This window comes from Schistocerca piceifrons, chromosome 2 (assembly GCF_021461385.2).
Source record: "Schistocerca piceifrons isolate TAMUIC-IGC-003096 chromosome 2, iqSchPice1.1, whole genome shotgun sequence".
Lineage (NCBI taxonomy): Eukaryota > Metazoa > Arthropoda > Insecta > Orthoptera > Acrididae > Schistocerca > Schistocerca piceifrons.
The window spans coordinates 396,150,864-396,176,520 of record NC_060139.1 but is presented as its reverse complement, the minus strand read 5'-3'; the positions used below and the strand labels follow the sequence as shown (position 1 = coordinate 396,176,520).

The 25,657-nt window shown below is 39.4% G+C and overlaps 1 protein-coding gene across 1 annotated transcript in view; it reads right to left on the bottom strand.

The window, feature by feature from the left end:
- Positions 1-483: 483 nt before the first annotated feature.
- The window catches only part of LOC124776937, a 107,976-nt gene continuing 82,802 nt past the window's right edge, over positions 484-25,657 (bottom strand). Inside the window, exon 10 of the mRNA XM_047252158.1 lies at positions 484-3,443. Within this exon, the coding sequence (XP_047108114.1) occupies positions 3,128-3,443 (316 nt within the window). The 3' untranslated portion in view covers positions 484-3,127. The remainder of the gene's footprint in view (positions 3,444-25,657) is intronic.

Below are 25,657 nucleotides of genomic sequence, written 5' to 3'. Positions count from 1 at the left end.
TCTTTCCATTGATTTCTAGCATGATCAACTAGCAACCAATTTAAATTTTTTACACTCTTGTGACAGTGGGAAACTGCAGATCACCTTTTCCCTTTCATTTTGAGACAAAATGCCTCCTCCCACTGTGAGTTGTAATGGACATTCAAAATACATGCTTCTCTCTATCCTCCAATGATCAAAACATATATTAGTTAATACACGTGTATAGATAAAAAAAAATCTACTCACCAAGTGGCAGCAGGAGAAAATGCATACAGAAGATGATGAAATGTGCAAGCTTTCAGAGACAGTGGCTGTTTCTTCTGGCAGAAGCGTTGAAGGGGAAGGAAGAGGGATGAAGGAAAATATATGTTAGCTATGGTTGTGTATTAAGGTGGAAGTAATTCACACCACTCTACAAGCAGCAGTCCATATTTGAATTATCAGAAATAATCAGTTTCCTGGTGAGAGACTTGCTTGGATAATCAAGAGAAACTATTCATGTCCTGTACAATACTTTTTAATTATTTTTTCATTTAACTTATATTCTTTAACGATGAATTAACAAATATAAAGTTTGTACATATCAACACTGTGAACTGGGATGATTTCAGAATGCACAGTCATATTAGTCTACAAGAAATTTCTTGTATCCTCACACTCATCCTTGCTATTGAGTCACGTGGTCTTTACTGGCACATCAGTGTAGGCACTTAGAGTGATGCTCACCAACCAATTCAGTTCACCAAACTGTAATACAAGTTATTGCTTCTGTTCATGAAAGGGCAACTGGCCACAGACAATTTACCAGTAAAAGATTTAAATACACCATAAAATAATACTGTCGTAAAACATTTTGGCATAACGGACAACACAAATAAAGAAGATCTTTGATAATTACAAATTTAGCAATTAACACCCACAAAAAATAAATTAAAATACCAATGTCAACAGACGTCACAATTACTTCCAATTTACAAGCACGAAAACAGAATATTATTTGCAAGTAATAAAATTTCGAACAGTGCTAGGAATACTAGAGAACTCTGAGTACTATGGGATAATTTTCAATATATGAAGTATCTAGATTTAAAACATCAACAAAGCATAATAGCAAAAAGTTAATAATAGCAAAGCACAAAGATGAGTTGTAACATAAACATTTTCTGAATGTTATATGAAGAAATAAAAATTATGGAGGAAAATAAGCAGTAACTTACGAAAGTCGAGAGATAAAATATGAAGTATTAAAAAGTGCAACAAGTAGAACTCACATTTATTTTACAAATAACACCAACCAAAAGAAATCTATGGTAGTAAAACATACGAAACAAATAGTCTCTTTTGGCGAAAATGAGAAGCAAGCAGCTTGCTGCACTCTAGCTCCGAAATGAACATATTATTCTGCTGGTTTCCGAAGAAAATTTCATAAGAAAACTTGTTGTTGTTGTTGTTGTTGGTGGTGGTGGTGGTGGTGGTGGTGAGGGTCATGATTATGGTGAGGAGGAAGAGGGTGAAACAAAATGTAGACATATCGCCTATTTCTCTCAGATAGCACCAAAAAGGTCATCCTAATTTGATAAATGGTGCAACAGTGTTAAACTCTCATTTTGTGAGACACTGCAGAGATGACTGGAATCCAACCCAGAACATTGATAAAGTTCACAGATTAGGTACTTAATGCCATCACCACTCATCCTCTTGTCAGTCAAATAATGATGTAAAAATTCCATCCCTAACGATAATTCAAACCACATACCTCTGAGCTGAGTACCATCATAGAAGTGTGCAAAGTGATCTTTGCTATTTGGGAGGTTTAAGAATAAGTTTATGATGCCAAAAACACCAAAGTCAATAGGAACTCAAACAGTGTCTATTGACTCGCAGAGAGAGGTGATGAGAAAATTCTTTAACGTCAAAATTCAAACAATGAATGTATGTATTTGTTACTGTTTATGTTATTATATTAAATACAGAAATGAAAATTGGAAAATGATAATATTTAGAATATTTTCTCTCCATAAATGGCTAAAGCACACAGTTATCTATGGAACAGTAAATAAATTTTGCATGTACAATTCATACTGGATGAATATAAATGTTTTTCTAAGATAAAGCTGTGAGAGAACTGCATATCTATGTGAACATTGTCACATACAAGAAAGACAGTGCTGCAAAGTTTAATTTCAGGACTGTAGATTTATTTCGTATTTACTATGGATCAAACATTACATAGCCTCAAGCAGAATTTCAACATAATATGGTTTACTTTCAAAACTGGGATAAAGCACCATATTTGCACACTTGTCTTAACTGTCCACCAATTTCCCAATTTTGACAGCACTTTTAAAAAATAAACTCTGGCTGTGGTCAAGTGGAGTCAATAAAACCAGTGGTTGACAATCTTAAAATATCAGGCTCTTCTGAGATGGAGAAGATATCCTCAGATGTAAATTTCTTTGTAACAAATTCAGGAGTCTGGGGAAGTGAGAGTTGAGAATGTTAACTAATGTGAGTGGGCAATGATGAATCGCAGGATATACAAAAATAGTTCATTAACACAATTTAAGACTGCAGGAAATTAAAATATACCATTAATTACAACACCAACAGAGACAATTCTAGCTTGTGAACCATACTTACACACAAATTTGTGGTTATATAACTGATGCTAATAATTCATCACAAAACAAATTCACTGACAAGGTAAGTGGCAAAGAGAAAGAGTGTATAAAACATCATTTTTCTGTGGTAATACAATATGACAAAGACAGCATATAAATACAATTGAATCTAGGCATTTTGGAATGAAACTGATAAAATGACAGTATCAGATCACTATTAAAACTCAGAACAGTCTGCTGAACACACAACATCTAAATTATATACACTATACAATCACTATACAGGATAATCATCTGAGTAGAACAACTTATAAGAGCTATACATACAAAGCAAAATAAAAAATGTTAATAGTACAAAAAGGTACAAAATTATCAGCACATGAACATCTTTCTTAAAATCAAAGAAAGACCTACCACAATAATTTAAAAAATTGCAAGGTAAATGTCACCACTATACACAAATAATATGACATATCAGTTTGCATGATATAGTATGTTCATGCTTAAATTCGGCAGACACATTATCATGAAGATGAGTCATCAGATTCTTCTCGTGTGGTCACAGTTTTGACCATATGCTTAGCCACAGAAACCATGTCCTCATGCATGAGAGCTGAATAAAGTTCACCAAAGGTACAACTGCGAGGTTTTCGACCCTTCCACTCAAGTAACATCTGATACGCACATTCCCGGAAGCCTATGGAGTGATGAGCATGTTCCAGATTTAGTAATACCTGCTCCTCAATGCCCAATGTACGGCCAAGATTGCGCCAGTCCTTCCGAACAATTTTTGATGAAATCTGCCAGAGATCCTTATCACTCAGCTTACGTGGATTTTTTCTATCCAACAGAAAAACATCAGAAACATTAGGTTTAAAGCATTAGAAATAAAACAACACATTACAAATGTAAGAAACAATCATTATAAGTCAATATACATCATATATATTTTTCCCCTTGCAAAAGCACAGTAAAAACATAAATATTCTTTTCAGTCACCCAGCAAAGTCTTCAACCTTAAAGGTTGGACCTGTTGTCACCTGTAACACACATTACACAATAACATCAAACACACACAATGACATCATGAAAGTCAAGGAAGAAGAATAAGAAATATATCCCCTGGGTGAGCAAAAGCCTTTGGTGAGTCGAACATTGCAGTTGGTTGCTCTTACAATCGGGGGGGAGGCCAAATGATTTTTGACAAAGAAAAGATGGATGTGAGTGTAATGAGAGTGATTCAAGAAGTGTTGAATGAATAAGAATTGGCAAATATCTTATCCAGCAAGTTGAGCTTTAAGAAGATTTTGTCTTAAACAATATTACCTAATACATCAGTCATCAGTGCTTAACTATTGGGCCTACTGGCACAGTGACTGACAGGACAAAATACTGAACACTATGTTTAAAATGTTTACTGAGGAGGACTTTACCATGGTTCGCCCTTTTGAGCACCAAATAAAACATGCTGATACAACATGTAAAAAGATAACTGATCACAAACTAAAACGCAGCTAAACTTGTTCACTAGAAGGCAAGCCATTGGATTTGACAGTATACCCATCTGGTTCAACAGAGATGATGCAAAATAATTTGCTACTCTTCTTGCAACAAATAAATGTATACTTCTAGAGCAACTGGATATTCCTCAATTCATTCTCATTTTCAAGAAGTGTCATTGTACAGATGCATTGTCTGCAATGTCAATCTGTTGCCAAATAATGAACAATGTTTTATTTTTGCGTATTATGAATCTTCTAGAGAACATTTATCTCTACTGTAGGAACTGACATACCGTCTTCAACCAATGATTGGGAGAAAGTCAGTTCTTTCTGTCTGACTGTGAGATGCATTAGGCTGTAAATGGCAGCAGCAAAGTCAATGTCGTCTTCCTTGATTTCTGGAAGTCTACAATGTCACCTGCTGACTAAAATGTTATTACAGAATCTAGGACCAGGTCGGTGACTTGACTTAAGACTTCCAACAAAACGGTACTCATTTGGTCCTTCCCAACAGTAAATCATCATCAGACATTACAGTAGCATCAGGCATGTGCCCGAGCTTCATACGACCATTTGTGGGCAGTGCATTACATTTGCAGAAAGACCTGCAAAAGTTTGGCTCTGGATGTAAGGGCTGTCAATGGATTCTAAATGCAAACAACTGCAACATATTGCAAAGAACGACTAGGATAAGCAGAAAGAAGAAGAAATAGGTGAAATGACCAATTACTATTTGATCACATAATTGGCAACTGTAAATTATGTAAAACATCTAAATGTATGCATATGGGCTAATTTAAGGTGTGAAAAGGATTGAAATCATCAAGATATTCAATATCATTAATTAAAATTAACTTTAATATGAACAATTATATTTAAAAAATTGATCTTCATGCCACTGCAAAAATCAGTATTTCTATTTTAAAAATAGTATCCAGTGACTAAAGGCAAAATTGTTTGTTAAGCAAATGTAAGAAAAAGACGACGAAAATGTAATTGTAAATCGTGGTTTATTTGTCTCATAATGTACACAAACTAAATCATTTGATTCAGGGACATGAGACATGTCAAATTGTGGTAAAATTTCACCATAAACAAAGAACAGGTGATGTTAATAAACAGCATCAAAATCATAATACACCTTGCTCTAATTTCCATTTCATCCTCTATGAATTCTTCCATTGAATAGTAGTATTTCTCCCACAGAATTTGCTGTGGCCTGATTTTTAAAATTTCTGGCATCATATTAAATATGTTTTTGCCCATTAACTTGATATATATTGCCATCCCCATGTACTGAGGAGTCCATGCATATAATTTCAACTGGTGTGTGGGTAGCATAAAACTATTATTATTTCTTGTGTTAAATGTGTGGTTAAAATGGTTCTCCTCTAATAATTTTTGTCTGCTGTGTACGAAGATTATGATTTCATAAACATATGTGGAGGGAACAGTTAGGATTTGGTTTCCAAAATAATGGGCAACAAGACTCTGTTTGCTGTGCAGTACACATGTGATGGACAATTTTCTTTTGCAGTTTCAGTATCCAAAAAATTATCCCATATCTAATGGCAGATTCAAAATAACTATAATAAGCAATTTTTTGTGTACTCATGTCAGTGGAATTTCCTAGCATTTGCACTGCAAATGCAAATCAGCTTTGTTTATTTGACAAGAAGTCAATATGTGTATTCCAGCTTAAGTTCTTGTCCACATTTAGTCACAGGAATTTGACATTTTTCATAGGTTGATTTTTATGTTTTATTTTAAGTTCCACATATTCTGATTGATTGATTTTGAAATGTACCAAATGGGTTTTTGCAATATTCAGTTTCAACCCATTTGCTGAAACTAGTTTTCTAAGGTACCCAATGTGCTTATGATGGAGCTTGGATTTTTTTTCTGCATCGTCATCTTCAATTATTATAACACAAGTATCATCTGCAAACAGAACTGATGGCGAGTTAATATTAATGGATAAGTCATTTACAGAGAATAGGAACAGGATTGCCCCCAAAATGGAGCATTGAGGCACATCTTGTGATATTGTACTCCATTTAGAATAATAATTCATTGTATCTGAGGTGATAGTTACCCTTTGTTTTCTGTTGTGTAAGTATGATGGTAGATAATTTATAGCAGTGCACTTAATCCCGTACTTGTCTAATCTGTAGATAAGCAAGTCATGGTTCACGGAGTCAAATGCTTTTGTGAAACCACAGAAGATACGTGCAACTTTACTCCTCTGATCGAATGATTTGCCTATCTTTACAATAATGTTATTCACTGCTTCCAAAGCGTTTTTTTCCTGGTTGAAATCCAAACTGGTTACTTATAATAATATCATTATTTACAATAAAGTTTTTTATCTAGCTTGCAGCTACTTTCTCTAACACTTTTGACAGGAGTGGAAAAATAGAAATAGGCCGATTGTTTCCCATGTCTCCCCTTGACCCTTTCTTGAACACAGGTCTGACTTCGGCATACTTCAAAACATTGGGAAAGCATCCCTGTTCAAAAGATTGGTTGTCTGCTTTAGTTAAGGGACGTGCTACTATGCCACACTCTGTTTTAATCACTTTAATGGATCCCATCCCATCCACCAGTTTTTATTTTTTAATGATAATAATAACATTTCAGACATTTTTTATTGTGACTTTTTTAAAATCCGAAAGATACTCAGCTTCTTGGTGGATTCCAAAGGAATTTACTTTACTCTGATACTCTGTTACATCAACATCTGACTTTGCCACATTTATGAAGAAGTCATTTAAACACACCAATATTTGAGCAAGGTTTACAACAAAGCTATCATCTACTTTAATCCTACATATTAATTCATTACTACTAACTCTAACACCTAACTCTGATTTGACAACAGACCACACTGCTTTTGTTTTACTTTTATGTTGTACAATGAACTACTTATTTGTTTGGCTGCCTTCACAACTTTTTTAAATATAGCTTTATATTGACGAACATACTCAGTAAAACCTCTATTTTTATTATATTTCTGTTCATTGTGGAGTTTCCTCTTCTTGGCACTAGAAATTGTTAGGCCCTCGGTTATCCATGTAAGTTTATTAGGCTTTTGTTGCATGTGGTTCTAAGTGGAAAAGTTTCATTAAATATTTCAAGAAAGCTACTTAAAAAGTTGTTGAAGTTCCTATTACTCAACATACAGCAGTTCATGAAATTTCTTTCTTAATTCTTTTATAAGGTAACAACAAAAATTTTGCTTGTACTTAATCCAAATAATATATTTCCCGAAGCAATCAGCCTTAAAATCAGTTTCAAATAATCTTATTGGTTAATTGGTTTGTGCCTGAACTTGATACCGATGAAAGTACTTATAATGGTTTTATACATTAATTGTCTCAAAATATCACTTTCAATACTGAGCAAATGCAAAACGTTGAGGCTGTCTTCTAACACAGAGGCTAAAAGCCCGTCTTTTTATCAACTTCAATGTTGAAAATGACCTTTCTTCACTGCTGTTTGTGACTGTAATGACAGGTACATTCTTAGGGGAAAAGGAGTACTTTATTCATCTACTTCTCCTTATTAATAAGATTTTCATTTTCCTCATCACCTTTTTGAAACTCGTGGGGGAAAAAAAAAACTTGAAATAAATCATTTCATTACCTAGTTGACAGTCTAAAGCCATCATCACAAATATTAACTAAATTTTGAGGTGCAACAGTTCTCCCATTTTTGGTATTTCCAATCAGTTGATAAACCTAACACAGGAATCAACTAATTTGTTTCAGGCCTCTTGTTACAATATAGATTTTAACTGATCTATGACAGGAAGGAAACTGCTGGTTCATCATTTGTATGATAGTCTGCTTGACTCCTGGTGCTCTGACACAGCCAAGAGGTGGTAAACATACATTAACTATGTGCTTGCATTGTGTTTCAGTTTCCTATTCACTGGAAAAGACTGACCCACCCTGACAGCTGTGCACATTAGCATGCTACTTCTGGGATTCAGAGAGAGGTGCTGGTCCCTGACTGAATCTACCCAGTAGATTAATGACAAGGGCTGGTGGGCTGGCCTGCCTGAATGTGGTTTTTTTGGCAGTTTCTCAAATCTGACAAGGTAAATACCAGTCTGGTACTCATGTCTTAAATTAGTCGCACAATTCACATGCATTTTGAATATGTACTCATACTTTCACAGATGGGATAACACCAGAGGCAGAGACAGATGGGGTACAAAAATTCTATCCCAGGGTGATGTCAGAACGGACATCTTGCACACCCTCTACCATGAACACTGTCAGATCTAGAAAAATGTGCCAACCGCCGAATACATGGGATAATGCTGGAAAAAGGGAGACTTAAGGCAAACAACAAACTCATCAGCTTTCGCCTCATATTCTTCAAAGCTATCCTTTGTTTCTATGAAGCTTGTTTGGCTTGCCAGCCAGTACCAATAATTGAAGACTATCATACTTTCCACTCACTAGAAGCATTATAACACTCTTAGTTCATTCTCTTTCACAACATGTGTACAAGAGCTAACAGTAAATGAAACAGGACAACTGGCATCAGACAACCATTGAGCTCTCCTGGCATCTACATCAAGTATCACAGCATGAATTCAACAAATGGATATTCTAAGGTGACAATGGTATCGACCTAATTGCGATACAGAAGGCAAAACTGAATCAAAAGAAAACTTCGTCTCAAGGGGAAAAATAAATAGCTTTGATTTGTTGGGTTTCACACATAACTAAGCCTATGGCGTACAGATATATGTGAGATCAAATATTGACAATTTGTCTCTTGTTGCCGTATCCACTGACAATCATGATGTAATTGTGAAAATTGATGAGCTCACGATAATCAATGTCTACAAAGCTTCCTGCTTACGCCTAGCTGAAACATTGAATGCCCACATACATCCTGAAACGTATTTTGAAGACTTATACACTGATGAGCCAAAACATTATGACCACCTACTTAAAAGCATGTTGGTCCACTTCTGGAACACCATTCGGCAGTGATTCTGCATGCCTTAGATTCAACAAGTACTTGATATGTTTCCAGAGGTTTGTGGCACCAAATATCTACCTATGCACAGGTCACACACTTCCCATAATTTAAGTGAGTGTGGAGCTGGCACCCAACAGTGTCCCAGTTGAGTTTCATTGGATTCAGATAAGCCAACTTTGATGGCCAAGACGTCAATGTGAGTTCACTAACATGCTCCTCAGATCATTGCAGCATGATTCTGGCCTTGTGACACAGACAGTTATCCAGCTGGAAGATGCCATTGCTGTTGAGGAATACATCAAGCATAAGGGGTTACAGGTGGACCCCAACATTGTACACATAGTCCACAGCTGCAGGTTCCATGGAAGGCCATGTGAATGTTCCACATAACATAATACTACTACACTGATCCGCATCCACGGCGTGCTGCACGTTTTGAGCAACCATTCGCCTGGATGATGGCATACTTGGACACAACCATTGACAAACGGGATTCATCTGACCAGGCAACAAGATTCCATTGATCCGCGGTACAATTTTGGTGTTCCCATGCCCATCGTAATCATAATTGATGGGTCAAAATCGGAACACGTAGGGGTGCTCTTCTGGGGAACACTGTGTTCAACACTGTGTGCTGAACGTTGTGTTCCGAAACTATTACGGCTGCACTAATACTGTACTCTGTGTCAGACCTGCCACAAATTGCCACCTATCCTGTTATAAAGACTGGGCAAGCCTCCTTCTGTGATGAAGTATGGATGTCCAATGTCTTGCCACCTACTTTAGGTTTCAGCATTCTTCAACTACTTTCCACAGATGCTCACAACAGTAGCATGCAAGCAGGCAAAAAATTTTGCCCTTTCCAAAATGCTCACTCCCAGGCACTGGGCCACAACGACCTGGCTTTCATCAAAGTCACTTAAATCTACAGATTTCCGCATTTGTGCCACTCATCGTCCCTAGAACAATTTCCTATTCACCTCTGCTCTGCTCTATACTTCTCTGACCATGCCAGATGCCGTCAGTGCCACTAGGCAGAAGCAGGAGGTGCTAGAGGCCTTCTCAGCAGTTATCGAAACAGAAAAAAATTATTCCTAGAGGTAAATATATCCAGCAAAGTGGAGACCACAAAATAAACTATTTCACAACATTGATGTTGAGAGACACAAAATGTTATGAGACTGGTGAAGACTTTGATTCTAAAAAGTAACATGAAAAAGCTGCGTATTGTCTACACTTCAAGAGCTCCAGAAGACTGAAGGCATAAAATTAAGGTTAAAAAAGGGATAAAGACCATCAAAGCAGCCTGCAACACAGAAACCAACTACTCACTCCACTTCAGCATGACAGAAATTGCAGTAATTCTTCTGGACATGAAATTAGGAAAAGTCCCTGATTTCAATGTCATTCAAATCAAATTACTCCTACATTTTGGAAACAATACATAGAAAGTGACTTCCCAGATTTTTCACCATTATTCTGCAGACAGGCAATATTCACCATCAACTCCAAAGAGCTAATATCATTGTCATCTTAAAAAAAGAAAGACAAATGACCTACATTGTTCAGCATGATTTACAAACTTCTGGTAAGATTACATTATAACAATATCAGCCCTAAAATAGTTAAACATATCCCTTCCAAACAGGCAGGATTTTACCCTCATCAAAGCCGGTCAGATCAAGTTCTCTTATTTACGATGTTCATTTGAACAGGAGATCAAAAACAATTGGAAACCCCAGCCACATTTACATCTACATCCACTCCTCTTACCATTATGAAGTGCATGACAGGGGACAGGGGGGAAATCTCATCATATCAATTATTAAGGCATTTTCCTGTTCCATTCACATGTGGAACATGACAGGAATGATTGCTGAAATGCCACTGTGTGAGGTGTAATTAGCCTAATCTTGTTTCGTGATACCCATGAGAGTTATACGTAGGGGTTGGAATATATTCCTCGATTCATCACTTAATGCTGCTTCTAGAAACTTCTAAGTAATTTTTCATGGGATAGTTTGCTTCTATCTTCAACCTTTTGCCAAGGCAGTTCTTTCCTCATCATCATAGCTCTTCCATAAACCTGTAACCATTTGTGCTGCCCTTCTTTGGATCCATTCAATATCCCCTGTTAGTCCTATTTGGTAATGGTCCCATAAGTGGTGTTGTTGTTTTGACTGATTACATTTCCTTAGTAAGCATATGAACTGCAGTCTGCAACCTGTTTTACCTAGACTGAGACTATGTGATGGTTCCGTTTCATATACCTGCAAATTGTTACCAGAGGTATTTGTATGAGTTAACCGATTCCTATGGTAACTCACCAATATTTCATTCATTTCTTTTTCTTTAGTGAAGTGCACATTTTTATGTTTCGGAACATTTAAAGCAAGCTGCCAATCTTTGCACCACTTTGAAATTTTATCAAAATATGGCTGAATAATTGTGCAGCTTCTTTCAGTCACTACTTCATTATAGATAACTTCATAATCCGCAAAAAGTTTGAGGTTACTGTTAATATTCTCTGCAAGGTCATTAACAAACAACATGAACAGGACACACCTAAAATCGATGAGTCAACATCCAAGATAAATTACTGCTCCTCCCTGCACAAAAAACTCCCAGTCCTGTCACAAATTTTCCTTGATACCCCAGATGATAATACTTTTGATAGCTAGCATAGATGTGGTGTGTGTTTAGAGTAGGTGAACTCCTAAGGGACCAAACTGCTGAGGTCATCGGTCCCTAGACTTACACACTACTTAAACTAACTTACGCTAAGGACAACACACACCCATGCCCAAAGGAGAAAGGTTGGGTTGTGTGGGTGAGGAGACCAAACAGCGAGGTCATAGGTCTCATTGGATTAGGGAAGGAAGGGGAAGGAAGTCGGCCGCATACTTTCAAAGGAACCATCCCGGCATTTGCCTGGAGTGATTTAGGAAAACCATGGAAAACCTAAATCAGGATGGCCGGATACAGGATTGAACCACTGTCCTCCCAAATGTGAGTCCAGCGTGCTAACCACTGCACCACCTCGCTCGGTCCCAAGGGAAGACTCGAACCTCCAGCGGGAAGGGCCCGTGCAATCTGTGACGTGGCACCTCAAACCGTGCAGCCACTCTGCGCAGCATAGATGTGGTACTGAGTAAAATACTTTTTGGGAATTAAGAAATTTTCCATCTCTCTGACTCCCTCTCGGTATGTCATGTGAGAAAAGTGCAAGTTGGGTTTCACTTGATCAATGTTTTCAGTATCCAAGCTGGTTGGCATGGGGATGTCATTTTGTTCAAGACATCTCATTAAATTTCAGCTCAGAATATGTTCTAAGATTCTACAAGAATTGAATGTCAAAGATATTGCTTGGAAGTCTCATGAATCACTTCTGCTACACTTTTTGTAGACGGGTGAGGCCTGTGCTTTCTTCCAACTACTGGGCACAGTTTTTTGTTCAAAGGATCTATGGTGGGTTACAGTTAAAAAGGGGGTTAACTCTGCCACAAATTCAGTATAGAATCTGATAGGGATTCTGTTGAACTCTGGAGCTTTGTTCAGTGTTACTTATTTCAATAATTTCTCAACACCACTTTAATATCTATTTTACTCATCTTTTCAGTGGGGAAATACTCATGGGTTTTCCTTTGTAAAGGAATATTTGAAAATGGAGTTTAGCATTCCCACCTTTGCTTTGCTACCCACAATTTCACTTCCTGTCACATTCAATGGAGACCGGACACTAACTCTGGTGGCACTAACAGCCTTTACATATGACCAGAATTTCTTTGGATTTTGTGAAAGATTTTTTGATATTCTTCACACATTGATCTTTATGTGTTTCTTTTAGTATCTGCCTATTTACAGCCGTATGCTTTGTTTTACATCTATTATAAAAAAACTAAACTCCTCCTGGACAGGCCATGAAGGTCCAACAGTATCGACCAGCCACCATGTCATCCTCAGCCCACAGGTGTCACTGGATGCAGATAGTGAGGGGCAAGAGGTCAGCACACCACTCTCCTGGCTGTATATGTTTCCGAGACCATTACATCTATTATGCAGTATTATATTTCTTTATGAGTTTCTTTGCTGTGACTGTATCCCTCCCATCACAGACTGTTCTACTGGGTACATATTAATCATGGTCAACTAATCTTTAAACCGTAGTTCCTCTCCACACTCTTCTCCTAGACTAAAAGTTTCAAGTTCCTGATTGAGATATGCTTCTTTATACACTTTACTGAACTTATAAATTCTTCTAATTGCTTTAGTTGCCATTTGTACTTTGGTAATCATTGTTGTTACAATTGCCTCATGGTCACCGACACCAGTTTCAATGTGGATGTCCTCAGAGAGGTCAGCTCTATTTGTTATCATTAGATCTAACATATTTCCTGCTTGGGGGGGGGGGGGGGGGGGGGTTGTCCCGAATTATCTGTTCTAAGTAGTTTCAGAGAAGGCATTTCAAAATGTTTCACAGTATGTCTTGTCATGTCTACCACTAACAAAACTGTTATTTCCCCAATTGGCTGCTGAATGATTAAAGTCTCCACCAACGATTAATGTATGACTGTGGAACTTCTACACAAGTGAACTAATGTTTACTCTGAAGTTTCTGATTACATCAAGAGTTGAGTCTGGTGGTCAATAGAAGGACCCGATTACAATCGTATCCCTAGCCCCGGTACGGATCTTGCCGAAACAATCTCGCATGCAGGTCCAATTTCTATCTTGTTGGATTTAAGTTTCTTGTACATGAAATGTATATGCAGTTGCAAATATGAACATCTGTCATCTTTACAAGGGAATGACAACAATGAAACTTTGTGCCAGACCATAACTCGAGCCCGGATTTCCTGCTTTATGTGAGGAGCTCCCTTAACTCCCTTGGCTATTCATGCACAACCAATTTGTAATTTCCTTCCAAGAGAGGGCATTTTAACTGAAAACTGCTGCCTGGTATCTGTGGATAACTGTGATATTGCAGTGCCTGCATTGTTAAGAAGAACAATGCAATGTTCATTTGGACATGCATACTTAGAATGTATTCGCAGTTGCAAATGCGAACAACCATCGGCTGTGTAAGCTGTATTTCATGACAGCTGTAGTTGCTGCAGTGCCTTCTCCTTTGGACATGTGTGCATGTCAGAAGGAACTCTGCATCATTCTTCTTAACAAGGCAGGCACTGCAACAACATAAGTTTCTTGTCTTCTGCGACAAATACATTAGCTCCATTTCCCATTAGTCTATCTTTTGAATTGCACTTTAATTTTCACCAGAAATCTCACTGTTGTCAACTTTTGGTCTTAACCACCTTTCTGAACCAAATATTATTGCATGATTCACAGCTTTTTATGAGCACTTTAAACTCTGGCACACTACTGTGAATGCTTCAAAAGTTAACCAGGATTCTAATACTCTCACCTGGGAGACAGGGGGCATTTCTTTGGATCTTACATGGATACTTCCAGATCTCCTCCAGCTATCATTATCTGGACCGGATGGAGAGTCGCCTAAAACAGTCAGCTGCCTGGTAGCAGCCTCTGACATATAGTGCACACCTGAACCATTAGGGGGCCGTACCGATCTCACCCCTTTGACATAGTCTAGGAAGGAATTCACAGCCATGCTTGTCACAGAACTTTTGCAGTCTCTTGTTAAAGCCTTCCACTCGACTCAGAACCAGGGGGCTACACTTCAGAGATGAAATAATAAATACAGCTGCACAAGTGAGACAATACTTCAGAGGCACACAATTTGATTAGAAGTTACTTGTGACGACTGGTGTCAAAAAGCCTTCTGGGAATCTATAAAAATGGAATCAATCTGAGATACGCTGTTGACAGCAGTCATTACTTCATGCGAATAAAGAGCCAGTTGTGTTTCACAAGAACGATAATTTCATGTCAGCGATTGGATATATCATTCAGCAGATTACTACTGCTATTTCCTTTCTCAGAATTGGGTGTCACCGGTGCAACTTTCCAGTCTTTAGGTACAGATATTTCGTCTAGTAGCCAGTTGTACATGAGGCGTTTGAAAAGTCCATGCAAAGTCCGAGAGATGGCACCACCAGCGTGTATCGAGGTCATGTTTGGTTAGTAGCATCTTTGGAAAGAACACACACCAAGTTTCAGCCATACTTGTCTAATTCTTTGTGTTTGGCATTCGTGTGAATCAAGGAAGTCGGGTGATTGTCAAAAAATGGATGAAAAAGAATTTCGTGAGGTGATTAAACATTACTTTACAAAAAGCAAAACGCCTCAGGAGAACAGTTTATAAGTGGTTTCATAATTTTCAGAGTGGTCATATGGGCACAAGTGTTGCTGAACGCTCTGGATGCCCTGTGGAGGTTACGACTCCAGAAATCATTGATAAAATCCATGATATGGTGATGGATGACAGAAGAGTTAATGTGAGGGTGATTGCCAGTGTTGTGGGCATCTTGAATGAATGGGTATATAATATTTTGCATAAACATTTGAACATAAGAAAGCTATCCACAAGATGGGGTCCACGACCACTCACACTTGACCAAAACGGAATCGTTTGCAGCTGTTCAGGAAGAATCTGCAGGACTTAAAGCGTCGTTTTGTCACTTTGAATGAAACATGGATACATTACTACACCCCTGAGACCAAACAACAATCTAAACAATGGGTTACTAAGGGAGATTCTGCACCAAAAAAAGGTGAAGACCATTCCGTCAGTCGGAAAGGTTATGGCGACTGTCTTTTGGGATTCGCAAGGGATAATCCTCATTGTCTATCAGGAAAAGGGTAAAACTATTACAGGTGCATATTCATCGTTATTGGAACATTTGAAAACTAAGCTGCAAGAAAAATGCTGGTGATTGGACCACAAAAAAGTCCTTTCCATCACGACAACGCACCAGCACACACCTCAGAAATTGTGGTCGCAAAATTAATGGAAATAGGATTCCAACTCATTTCACATCCCCCCTATTCTCCAGACTTGGTTACCTTGGGTTACCGCTTGTTTCCCAATTTGAAGAAATGGCTGGCAGGACAAAGATTTTATTCAAATGAGATGGTGATTGCAGCAACTAATAGCTATTTTGCAGACTTGGACAATTCCTATTATTCAGAAGGGATCAACAAATTAGAACAGTGCCGGATGAAGTGCATAAGTTTAAAAGGAGACTATGTCGAAAAATAAAAAAGGTTTACCCCAAACACAAAAGTAGTTTTTATTTTTGCATGAACTTTTCAAATGCCCCTTGTATATGACTGCTAAGTATGGAGCTATTGTATCAGCATAATCTGAAAGGAACTTAACTGATATACAATCTGGATCAGAGGCATTGCCTTTAGTAATTTAACTGCTACACTAAACCGAGGATATCTATGTCTAAGATACTCGTGTTGGCAGTCATTCTTGATTTGAATTCTGGAGTATTTACTTTGTTTTCTTTGGTGAAGGGGTTTTGAAAAACTCCACTTTAATGGCACTATCACTGGTAACAAAACCATTATTACCATCCAGTGGATGTATTGATTGTGTCTTGCTGGTAGTGTAGTTCACATAAGAATCAAATCTCTTTGGATTTTCTGCCCAATTTCAAGACAGACTTTCACTGTGGAAACTATTACAAGCATCTCACATTGAAGTACATGCTAAATTTTGAGCTTCAGTAAAACATGGGCATTCTTGGAGGTTTTGCATTCTTTTAAAATTGGCATGCCTTTTTCGTTGCTTCTGCGACAGTCTTGAATACCATGGGTATGGTGTCTGTTCTTTTGGACATGCAATGGTTAATGCATCTCCCAAGTAAGCAGGAGATCACGAGTTCCAATCCTGGTCTGGTACACATTTTCAATTGTCACTGTTGACTCAGTGTAATGTCCCTATGCAGCTGACATCCGTAATCCCTTCCCTTTTCTTTCCTTTCTCCCCCTGCAGCTTCAATTTAGATATAATCTTATTAATTCATTTGGTATGTATGTCTCAATTGCTGTCAATACTATTTCTTTCTATTTATGCCACACAATCTATGCTTACATAGTTGGCTTGGAAGGGGTGGAGACTCTCTCTTATGAAAGCGTCAAGCAAATATTTATCTGCTTTTTAAAAATAGATATATTTTCCATTTTTTGTGGATTTGGACATTATGATATTCTGTCTCACTACAACTTCCTTGTGGTCACTAACCCCTGTATTCATCATGATGCTCCCTGTTTGCTCAGCATTATTCATCTCTGAGGGGTCAAGTGTGTTTACGCAAACATTTCCACTTCGAGTGGGCTCCTGAACTAATTGTTCAAAATAATTTTTGGAGAAAGCTAAGATTCCACTTTATGCTACTACTGACTTTAAAAACATATTTTTTACAACACAGTGAGAGTAGATTGAAGTCCCTACCAACTATAATTGTATGAGTGGGGCACCTATTTGATGATGATGATGATGATGATGTTTGGTTTGTGGGGCACTCAACTGCAGCGTTATTGGCGCCGGTACAAAGTCCCAATCTTTACACAATCCAGTTTCATCACTTCCACAAATAATGATGAAATGATGAGGACAACACAAACACCCAGTCCCCGGGTGGATAAAATCCCCAACCCGCCAGGAATCGAACCCAGGACCCTGTGATCCAGAGGCAGCAACAATAGCCACTAGACCACAAGCTGCAGTACCTACCTGAAATGAGACTCAAGTTTTCTTTGAATTGTTCAGCGCTCAGAACCTGTGTCATGTTGAGTCAGAAGGGGAGGGGGAGGGGCCTCAGAAGGTGGTGGTGGTTAGTAAAAGGAACCAATTACTAACTGATTCCAGTTGTCAACTATAATCTCCACCCATACTAAACAATAGAACCCATCTACTTCAATTTCAATAAAAGATAAACTACTTCTAATAGCACTAAACACTCCACCATCAACTGTATTTAATCTATCATTTATGAACACAGCAAGAGCCTTTTTAAAAATTTTAGCTGAACTTATCTCCAGCTATAGCCAGCTTTCAATACCTACATAATGATTTGAGGTTCAGTGCCTTCTGTTAGTGCTTGCACTGGTTCTTTCCCAACACAGTTATGACTATTTACCCCTACGTCTACCCTCGTCATGTGTTTGCCCTGCACCCTTTGATACTGAAGCCCTTTCTGTGCTTTTCTGAGATACTCTAACCTAAAATACACCCAATCCCCTCCACACTGTGTCTGCTACAAATATAGCCGCCTCCTGTGTGTAATGGACCCCTGTCCTATTAAGTGTAACTCAAAAGCCCACAACCCTATGGTGCAGGTCATGGAATCTACAGCCTACATGGTCACATAACTATCTGAGCCTCTGACTGAGACCCTCCACTCAGCTCTGTATCAAAGGTTTCATCCCCAAGCAAGACTGGGAGTCTTTACCATTTCAAATAGCAGTCCAAAAATAGAATCTTTTCTGATCCAAAGCAGAACATATTGTTAGTAACAACATGAGCCACCCCCTACAGCTGGCTGCAACCCTTTGCTCTTCATGGCATGAGGAAACACCCGTTCTACATCTGGCATTACTCCCTCTGATATGTACACAGCCATATCCCAAAAGGGCCTTGTGAGTGAAGGGTCATCAACTCAGCTTTCATTTGAGCACAGCTGTCACAGACTCTATCCATACTAAAGGAGGTGGAATAAAATGCTATCCAGTTATTGAAAGTAGGACTGTGGTTAGTAAACACACAAACATGCAAGAAGTTTAACAACTGAAACTTAAAATACCACAGGAAAATCAAAATAAGTCACTTCTAGCAGGAAGCTCGTAACAACTCTCAAATGAAATGATATGCTCTGCTGAGGTGATGCAGGAAAGAAAGCTGCCACCTCATATCCTCCCCCCCCCCCCCTCGCCCCCCCCCCCCAAAAAAATGTGATGAAATTAGAGAACAATTGGTTTTGAGTGAGGATACTGTGGTCAAAAGTTTCTTACAAGGACAAGTTTGCAACTGATGATACAATACTAGCTTTTTGCAGCACTCACAAATACTTGAAAAAACATATTGCATCACCATACACAAGAGCACTGACACAAAAATATAGCAAAAATTGGATCTATCTGGCAAACGTGGTTTCACACAAATGAAAATTTGGAAGTCAGCTTCTACACTGGCATGCCATAGAACTCTGCAGTATCAGTTTATCAACCTTATGGCAGGATACAAAATAATTTGGAGACAGGGCATGATATTAAATGCAATAAAAGCAATCTACTGCTAAAAGGCATCAACCTTATCAATGTTGGACTTCCTAACAGATGCTTCCAAGTGGTTATGGGTAATAAATGAAGCAAAACAATGAACTTCCGCCGAGATACATAGCTGATATGCCTGAACCACCTCATGGAAGTTTGAATATGATTTTTTTTTTTTTTTGGGGGGGGGGGGGGGGGGTGCTAGCCAAGAGGGAACACAGTATTCACTTTGAGTACAAGTACAAGCTACTGTCCCTCAATAAACCTCAGAAGAAAACTGAGCTTCAAGAATCATCTCTCAAACACAGCTGCCAAATTTAGAAACAACAGTAACATATTGCAGAAATTTGCCGGCACTTCATGGGGTGTGAGGGTCTTCAGATGCGATGCGATGCTATGCTATGGACTTCACCTTTACATCTAATCTATCCGCTAACAGCATATTGTGCAGCGGTTTGGGTAGTTGCATCAATGTCCACCTAAACTGAACTATGCACATTACAATAGCACAATAAAGGGGATCCTAACCTATTGGCTGCCTGTATTAAGAAATATATCCCCACCTGAAATGAGAGAAACCACTTGGAATAAGCCCCAAGAACAACTTTCCTGTAGTTCCATTTTGTATAAATGGAATGGGACTGCAGCGGGAGAAAGACTTGAAGAAAATAAATACTGACAGCAGTAATTTTATTATTTTTATTGGTTTACTAGTTTCGGTGCCTACTGGCACCGTCTTCAGGCCCTATACATGTAGCTAGATAAGTCATCTGAATGTCCATGCTGTTATAAGGATCACTTAATTTCAACTGGCTTCCATAGATGTCTGAAATTCTCTGTAGTCATGGACTCTTTACATCTCTAATGAGTTGTTGTTTGAAGTGTGGAAAGTCCACGTTTGCAGAGGAGTTTCAGAAATCTACAGAAGCCAGCTGAAATTAGTGATCCCTATAATAGCATGGATGTTTAGATGACTTATCTATCTACGCGTATAGGGGGCTGAAGATGGTGCCAATGGGGCACTGAAACTGGTAGTCCAATAAAAATAATTAATAAAATTACTGCTGTCTGTATTTATTTTCTTCAAGTCTGAGAGCAACCTTATTTTACAAATCCAATAAGATATCCCCCAACTGTGAGAGAGTCAGACAGCTTTCTAAATACCTACCCCTAAAAAGCACAATAATTTTGGATTAAAATTGATTCAGCCTAACTGATTGCTGGAAAGAGGAATGGACCACACAGTCACACCCCACTTTTCACAATATGCCTCACCTACCAACCATATCATACGGATTTGACTGGCCTCACAAAATCTGCTCCACCCTGAATGGAATTCGAACAAACTATGGTAGACAGGCTGACTCATACAGATGGGAGAAAATGGCTTCTCCCAAGTGCAGTTGTGGAACTGCCAGGCAAACACACAGTTGAAGATTGCCCTTTGACAGTCTTCATGGGTGACCACTCTGAATTCCTGCTTCCAATAAAAAAAAATCAGCAAAATGTACACTCAGGTGTAATAGTGTTTCTGTAAATTTTCTGGTTTTCTATTCTTTTCTCGCTATCTTCTTATTTTCATATGATCTGCATGATTTATATGCATACTTAATATTTGTATTGCACACCTTTTAAATTTAATTCAAGTGATGCAGTACACCATACACTACATAATAAATAAAAACAAAGCTCTTTTAAAATTTTTCTCAAGGCTTGAAAATTGTCTTAGTTTTTTGGCCCCAGTTTGGTACGAATGTATGAATGATACAAATCTTTCAGTTTTGTGCGCCTCTAAATACTTGAAACACTGAAGTGAGCTGATCAATGGCCTTCATCTGCATCCAAGTCTAATGATACAGAATTGTCTCCAGGGGACACCACATGGTAGGAGTACTGTTCCTGCAGGCAGAATGATTTGCGTGTTCACAAGAAGCTTAGGGCTATGCTGCCAGCTGCTGGCAGGGTCTCCCAAGCCAGATAGGCCTCAGTGGACAAACCAGATGAAGAATGTCCCATAACATCCCATTTCACTCCTACCCACTCCCACAGTCCTTTCGCAATTCCCAAACATCCAACACAAAGTGAGAGGCAATCTGTGCCGCAGCGTCAGAGGCACATGCAAAGATGTATCATTAATGGAGCCTCAAGAAAGATCCTAAATTCTCATAGGGCAAAAAAAAAAAAAAAAAAAAAAAAACTGAGGGACTTGATGAGCCGTCAATCACCCAAGAATAAGGGCTGAACCAATGGAAGCTGTTTCCGCAACTGGATCGGGCAACAGACCAGTCCACCGAGTGGAAACTGTTACTGAGAAGTTGGACCAGATCAAGATCAAATCCTTGCTTGGGGCTCAGAGGAGGAAATGCCTCAAAGAAAAACAGAAAATGAAAGTAAAGAATGGCTTCCTAAACACATGTTGTGGTCCTCAGTGCGAAGACTGGTTTAATGCAGCTCTCCATGCTATCCTGTGCAAGCGTCTTTGTCACCGAGTAGCTAATGCAACCAACACCCTTCTGCATCTGCTTACTGTATTCAACTCTTGGTCTCCCTCTATGACTTTTACCCCCCACACTTCCCTCCAGCACTAAATTGGTGATCGCTTGATGCCTCAGAATGTGTCCTACCAATCGATCCGCTTTTATAGTCACATTGTGCCACAAATTTCTTTTCTCTCCAGTTCTATTCAGTACCTTCTCATTATTTATGTGATCCTTAACATAAATGAATGGAACTAAAAGGTCTTGAATCAAAGACCTACAAAAAAGACCCCCTTCTACCGCTGCAAGAGAATAAGGGAGAAGTCTACTACTCCCATTTTTCAGGATACATGGATCCAGAAAAAGCCTAGGCAGGAAATAGGGAAACAGATCTATAGCACTGCAGTCTTGTTTTTCAGGACAGCAGCTAGCCAACAAGTACAGCTATCAGTCAGCATCACCTTGCAGTAAAGGAACTTGTTCAGTTGGTTCTCTTCGAAAAGATTTTGGGGGGGGGGGTAGCCTAATTCAGGAGGGTCTATCTGCTCTTCACTTCGTCTCTGTGTGGAGGGGAACAGTGGAATGGTTAAGGAGGTGGTGCACAAGATATCTCTGTGGGGGAAGGCAAAGCTACTGGTGAAGATAGCAGCTTAGTTCTTTGAGACCCAATTTGGGCACCAAAACTTCTTAAGGATACTTCTCCAAAACTCTGTTCTAAAAAATAAGAATGCAGAACCAGAAGGTCTTGACAGAGAAGTCGGCGAGAAACGCCTGGCAGCAATGCGAGAACAGGGCCTGAAATTGTACTTAGGGTACTCGCAGGTTGCTGTCAGCATAACCAAAGACATCAGAAGCAACCACGGCAGCGAATTGGAGACAGCAGGTTTTGCAGCTAAACCTGCAACACAGTAAAGGGCAACTGCCTCCCTCAGTCTTTTCCTGGGAAGACATTGGATGGATGTGGCCCTGATCCAGCAACCCTATCTATGTAAAGGAGGTATTTTAGACCTCGGAGGAATTGGAGGCAAGTTGATGTATGCTGGAAATCTAAAGAACTCCAGAACGTGCATTTATGTTAAGAATGGAATTTCATTCATACTGATGCCGGACATTTGCTTGGGAACTTAGTGACGAACAGGATGAACCAACATGAGGAAAAAGCACAAGGGAAATTGCATTGGTCTCAGCTTACCTTCCTCATGAGGACAGTACTCTTCCTTCCCATGAAGTGAGGAGACTGGCAAATTGTTGCACACAGCAGAATGAACACCTGCTGCAAGTTTGATGCCAATCCTCACAACCTGGTGTGGGGGAACAGTGACATGAGCAGTAAAGGTGAGCACCTGCTTGAATTTTTGCTAGAAAATAATCTGGAAATCTTGAACAGGGGTAGGGAATCTACTTTCAGGTACAGAAGTAGGGAAGAGGTAACCAAAGTAACTTTTGAGTACACGCTAACGGGTAGTTAGTTACGTCAACCAATGGTACATGGTGGTGGAGCCATCGTTATCTGACCAGATGTACATTAAGTATATACATTGATCAGCCAGAACATTATGACCACCTACCCAATAGCCAGTACGCCACCTTTGGCACAGATAAAATTAGTGATGCGTCGTGGCATAGAAACAGGAAACAATGAGGCCTTGGTAGGTCACTGGAGAGAGAGTTGCCACCACATTTGCACACACAAGTCACCTAACTTCCTGTAAATTCCAGGAAGGGGGACAATGAGCTCTGATCCCACATTCAATCATGTCTCAGATGTGTTCAATAGAGTTCAGATCTGGCGAGTTGGGTGGGTTGGTGGAGGGGGTAGCACATCATCTGGAACTCGCCGCTGTGTTCCCCAAACCACTCCATCACACTCCTTGCATCATGACGCATTATGTTGTTGAAAAATGCCACTGCCACCAGGAAATATCATCATCGTGAAAGGATGCACATAGTCTGCAACCAGTGTACAATATTCCTTGACCATCATGGTGCCTTGTATGAGCTCTACTAGACCCATGGATGCCCATGCAAATGTTCCCCAGAGCACAATAGAGCTGCCGTCAGCTTGTCTCCGTCCCACAGTCAAGAAACTGTTGCCCTGGAAAACAACAGATTCACACTCTTCCATCAGAAGATGAAGAAGGTATCGGGATTCATCAGACAATATACTGCTCTGCCACTGCGCCAATTTATAGTGCTGATGCTCACGTGCCCATTTCAGTCGTAGTTGCCAATGTCGTGGTGTTAACATTGGCACATGCATGGGTCATCGGCTACAGAGGCCTATAAGTGTTCAGTGCACTGTGTGTTCAGACATACTTTTACTCTGCCCAGTATTCAAACCTGATGTTAGTTCCACCACAGTTCACTGTCTGTCCTGTTTTACCAGCCTGCCCAGCCTACAACATCCAATATCTGTAATGAGGGGTAGCCACCCAACCGCATCACATCTGGACACGGTTTCACCTTAGTTTCGCCATGTGTTGAAGGCCCTCAACACAGCACTCCTCGACCACCCATCAAGTCATACAGCTTGTGAAATGCTCGTGCTGAGCCTCTGGGCCATCACAATCTGCCCCCGGTCAAACCCAGATCGATTGCGCACCTTCCCCATTCTACACTGATACTACATGTACTGTGCGTACGGATGGCTAGCAGTCATTCCTCGACAGTTGGCACTGCTATCGGCTGGCTGGGTTTATATCGATAGTAGGTCGGTGGTTCTGCCTGATCAGTGTACGAAATTGAAATGAGTGTTAAACAGATCATAGCCTATAGAAATATCAGGAAAACAGACTGGGTCTCATATGAGATAGACCTAAACTCATGCTTATCTGAAGTCAGAACTTCAATAAGGAACAAAATAGAGACTTGAGGAAATGGTAGCTGCAGTGACATCTGCCACTACGACTGCATATTTAGAAGGCTGCACAATCATCAAGAAGATCACAAACAGAAATGTACCATGGTGGAACAATGTAAACCGTTTAGTGTCGCCTAGCAGCAAGAATCATTCCTAATGGTTGGAGCACACTCAGGATTGTTTTCATTCTGAAGCCAGGGAGAACTGGTCATATCAAGGCAAGGGTATGAGACTTAACAGTCTGACCTCCATTCGTCAAATGAAATTAGAAAAGCTGGTCATTGCGCATGTGAGGGAGAAGAAGCCGACTGAGGTTACTTTGCAAATAAACCAACATTCATATCAACCACGTAAATCATGACAAGCTGCACCACCAATTTGTTGGAAAGGTCGAAAAAGCTCTACACTTTCAGGAAACAGCTCTCTGCATCTTACTGCACATCAAGAGGTTGTTTACCAATATGACCTCTGAATCCATGTTTAGAGCTGCAGAAGAGCACGGCGCTGAGACTGCCATATGCAGGTGGCTTAAGACCATGCTAAGTAGATGAAAGGTAGCATCTACCATGATGAATGAGGAAATGGTGATCAATACCACTAGGGAGTGTCCAAAACGAGGGGTCTTGTGCCTACTACCTAGTGACAAATTAACTCACTGAAGATTTAGATACTAGATGCTACTATTGCCATGGATGCATTTGATGTGAGATTCTGGATGCCCAAAAGGAATCCTGTTATTTCCAATTTTTAACCTGTATGCTCCTGCCGCTGCCTCCATTGTAAACCAAAGGCATAATACGGGCACGTTGAGCATAGTCTCCATCCCAGCCAAGTGGCTCTGAAATCTCTTATCAGCTCTTGCTATGAGATCAAAAATCATTACAGAATGCCATTTATTCATAGTAATACTTGGCAAATTTGCTAGTACCATTAGCACACTGGCACAATGTGCACTAGACAATGTGAAAAACTGGTGCAGAAAACAGGATCTAGGGCCAAGTCCCAAGAAAA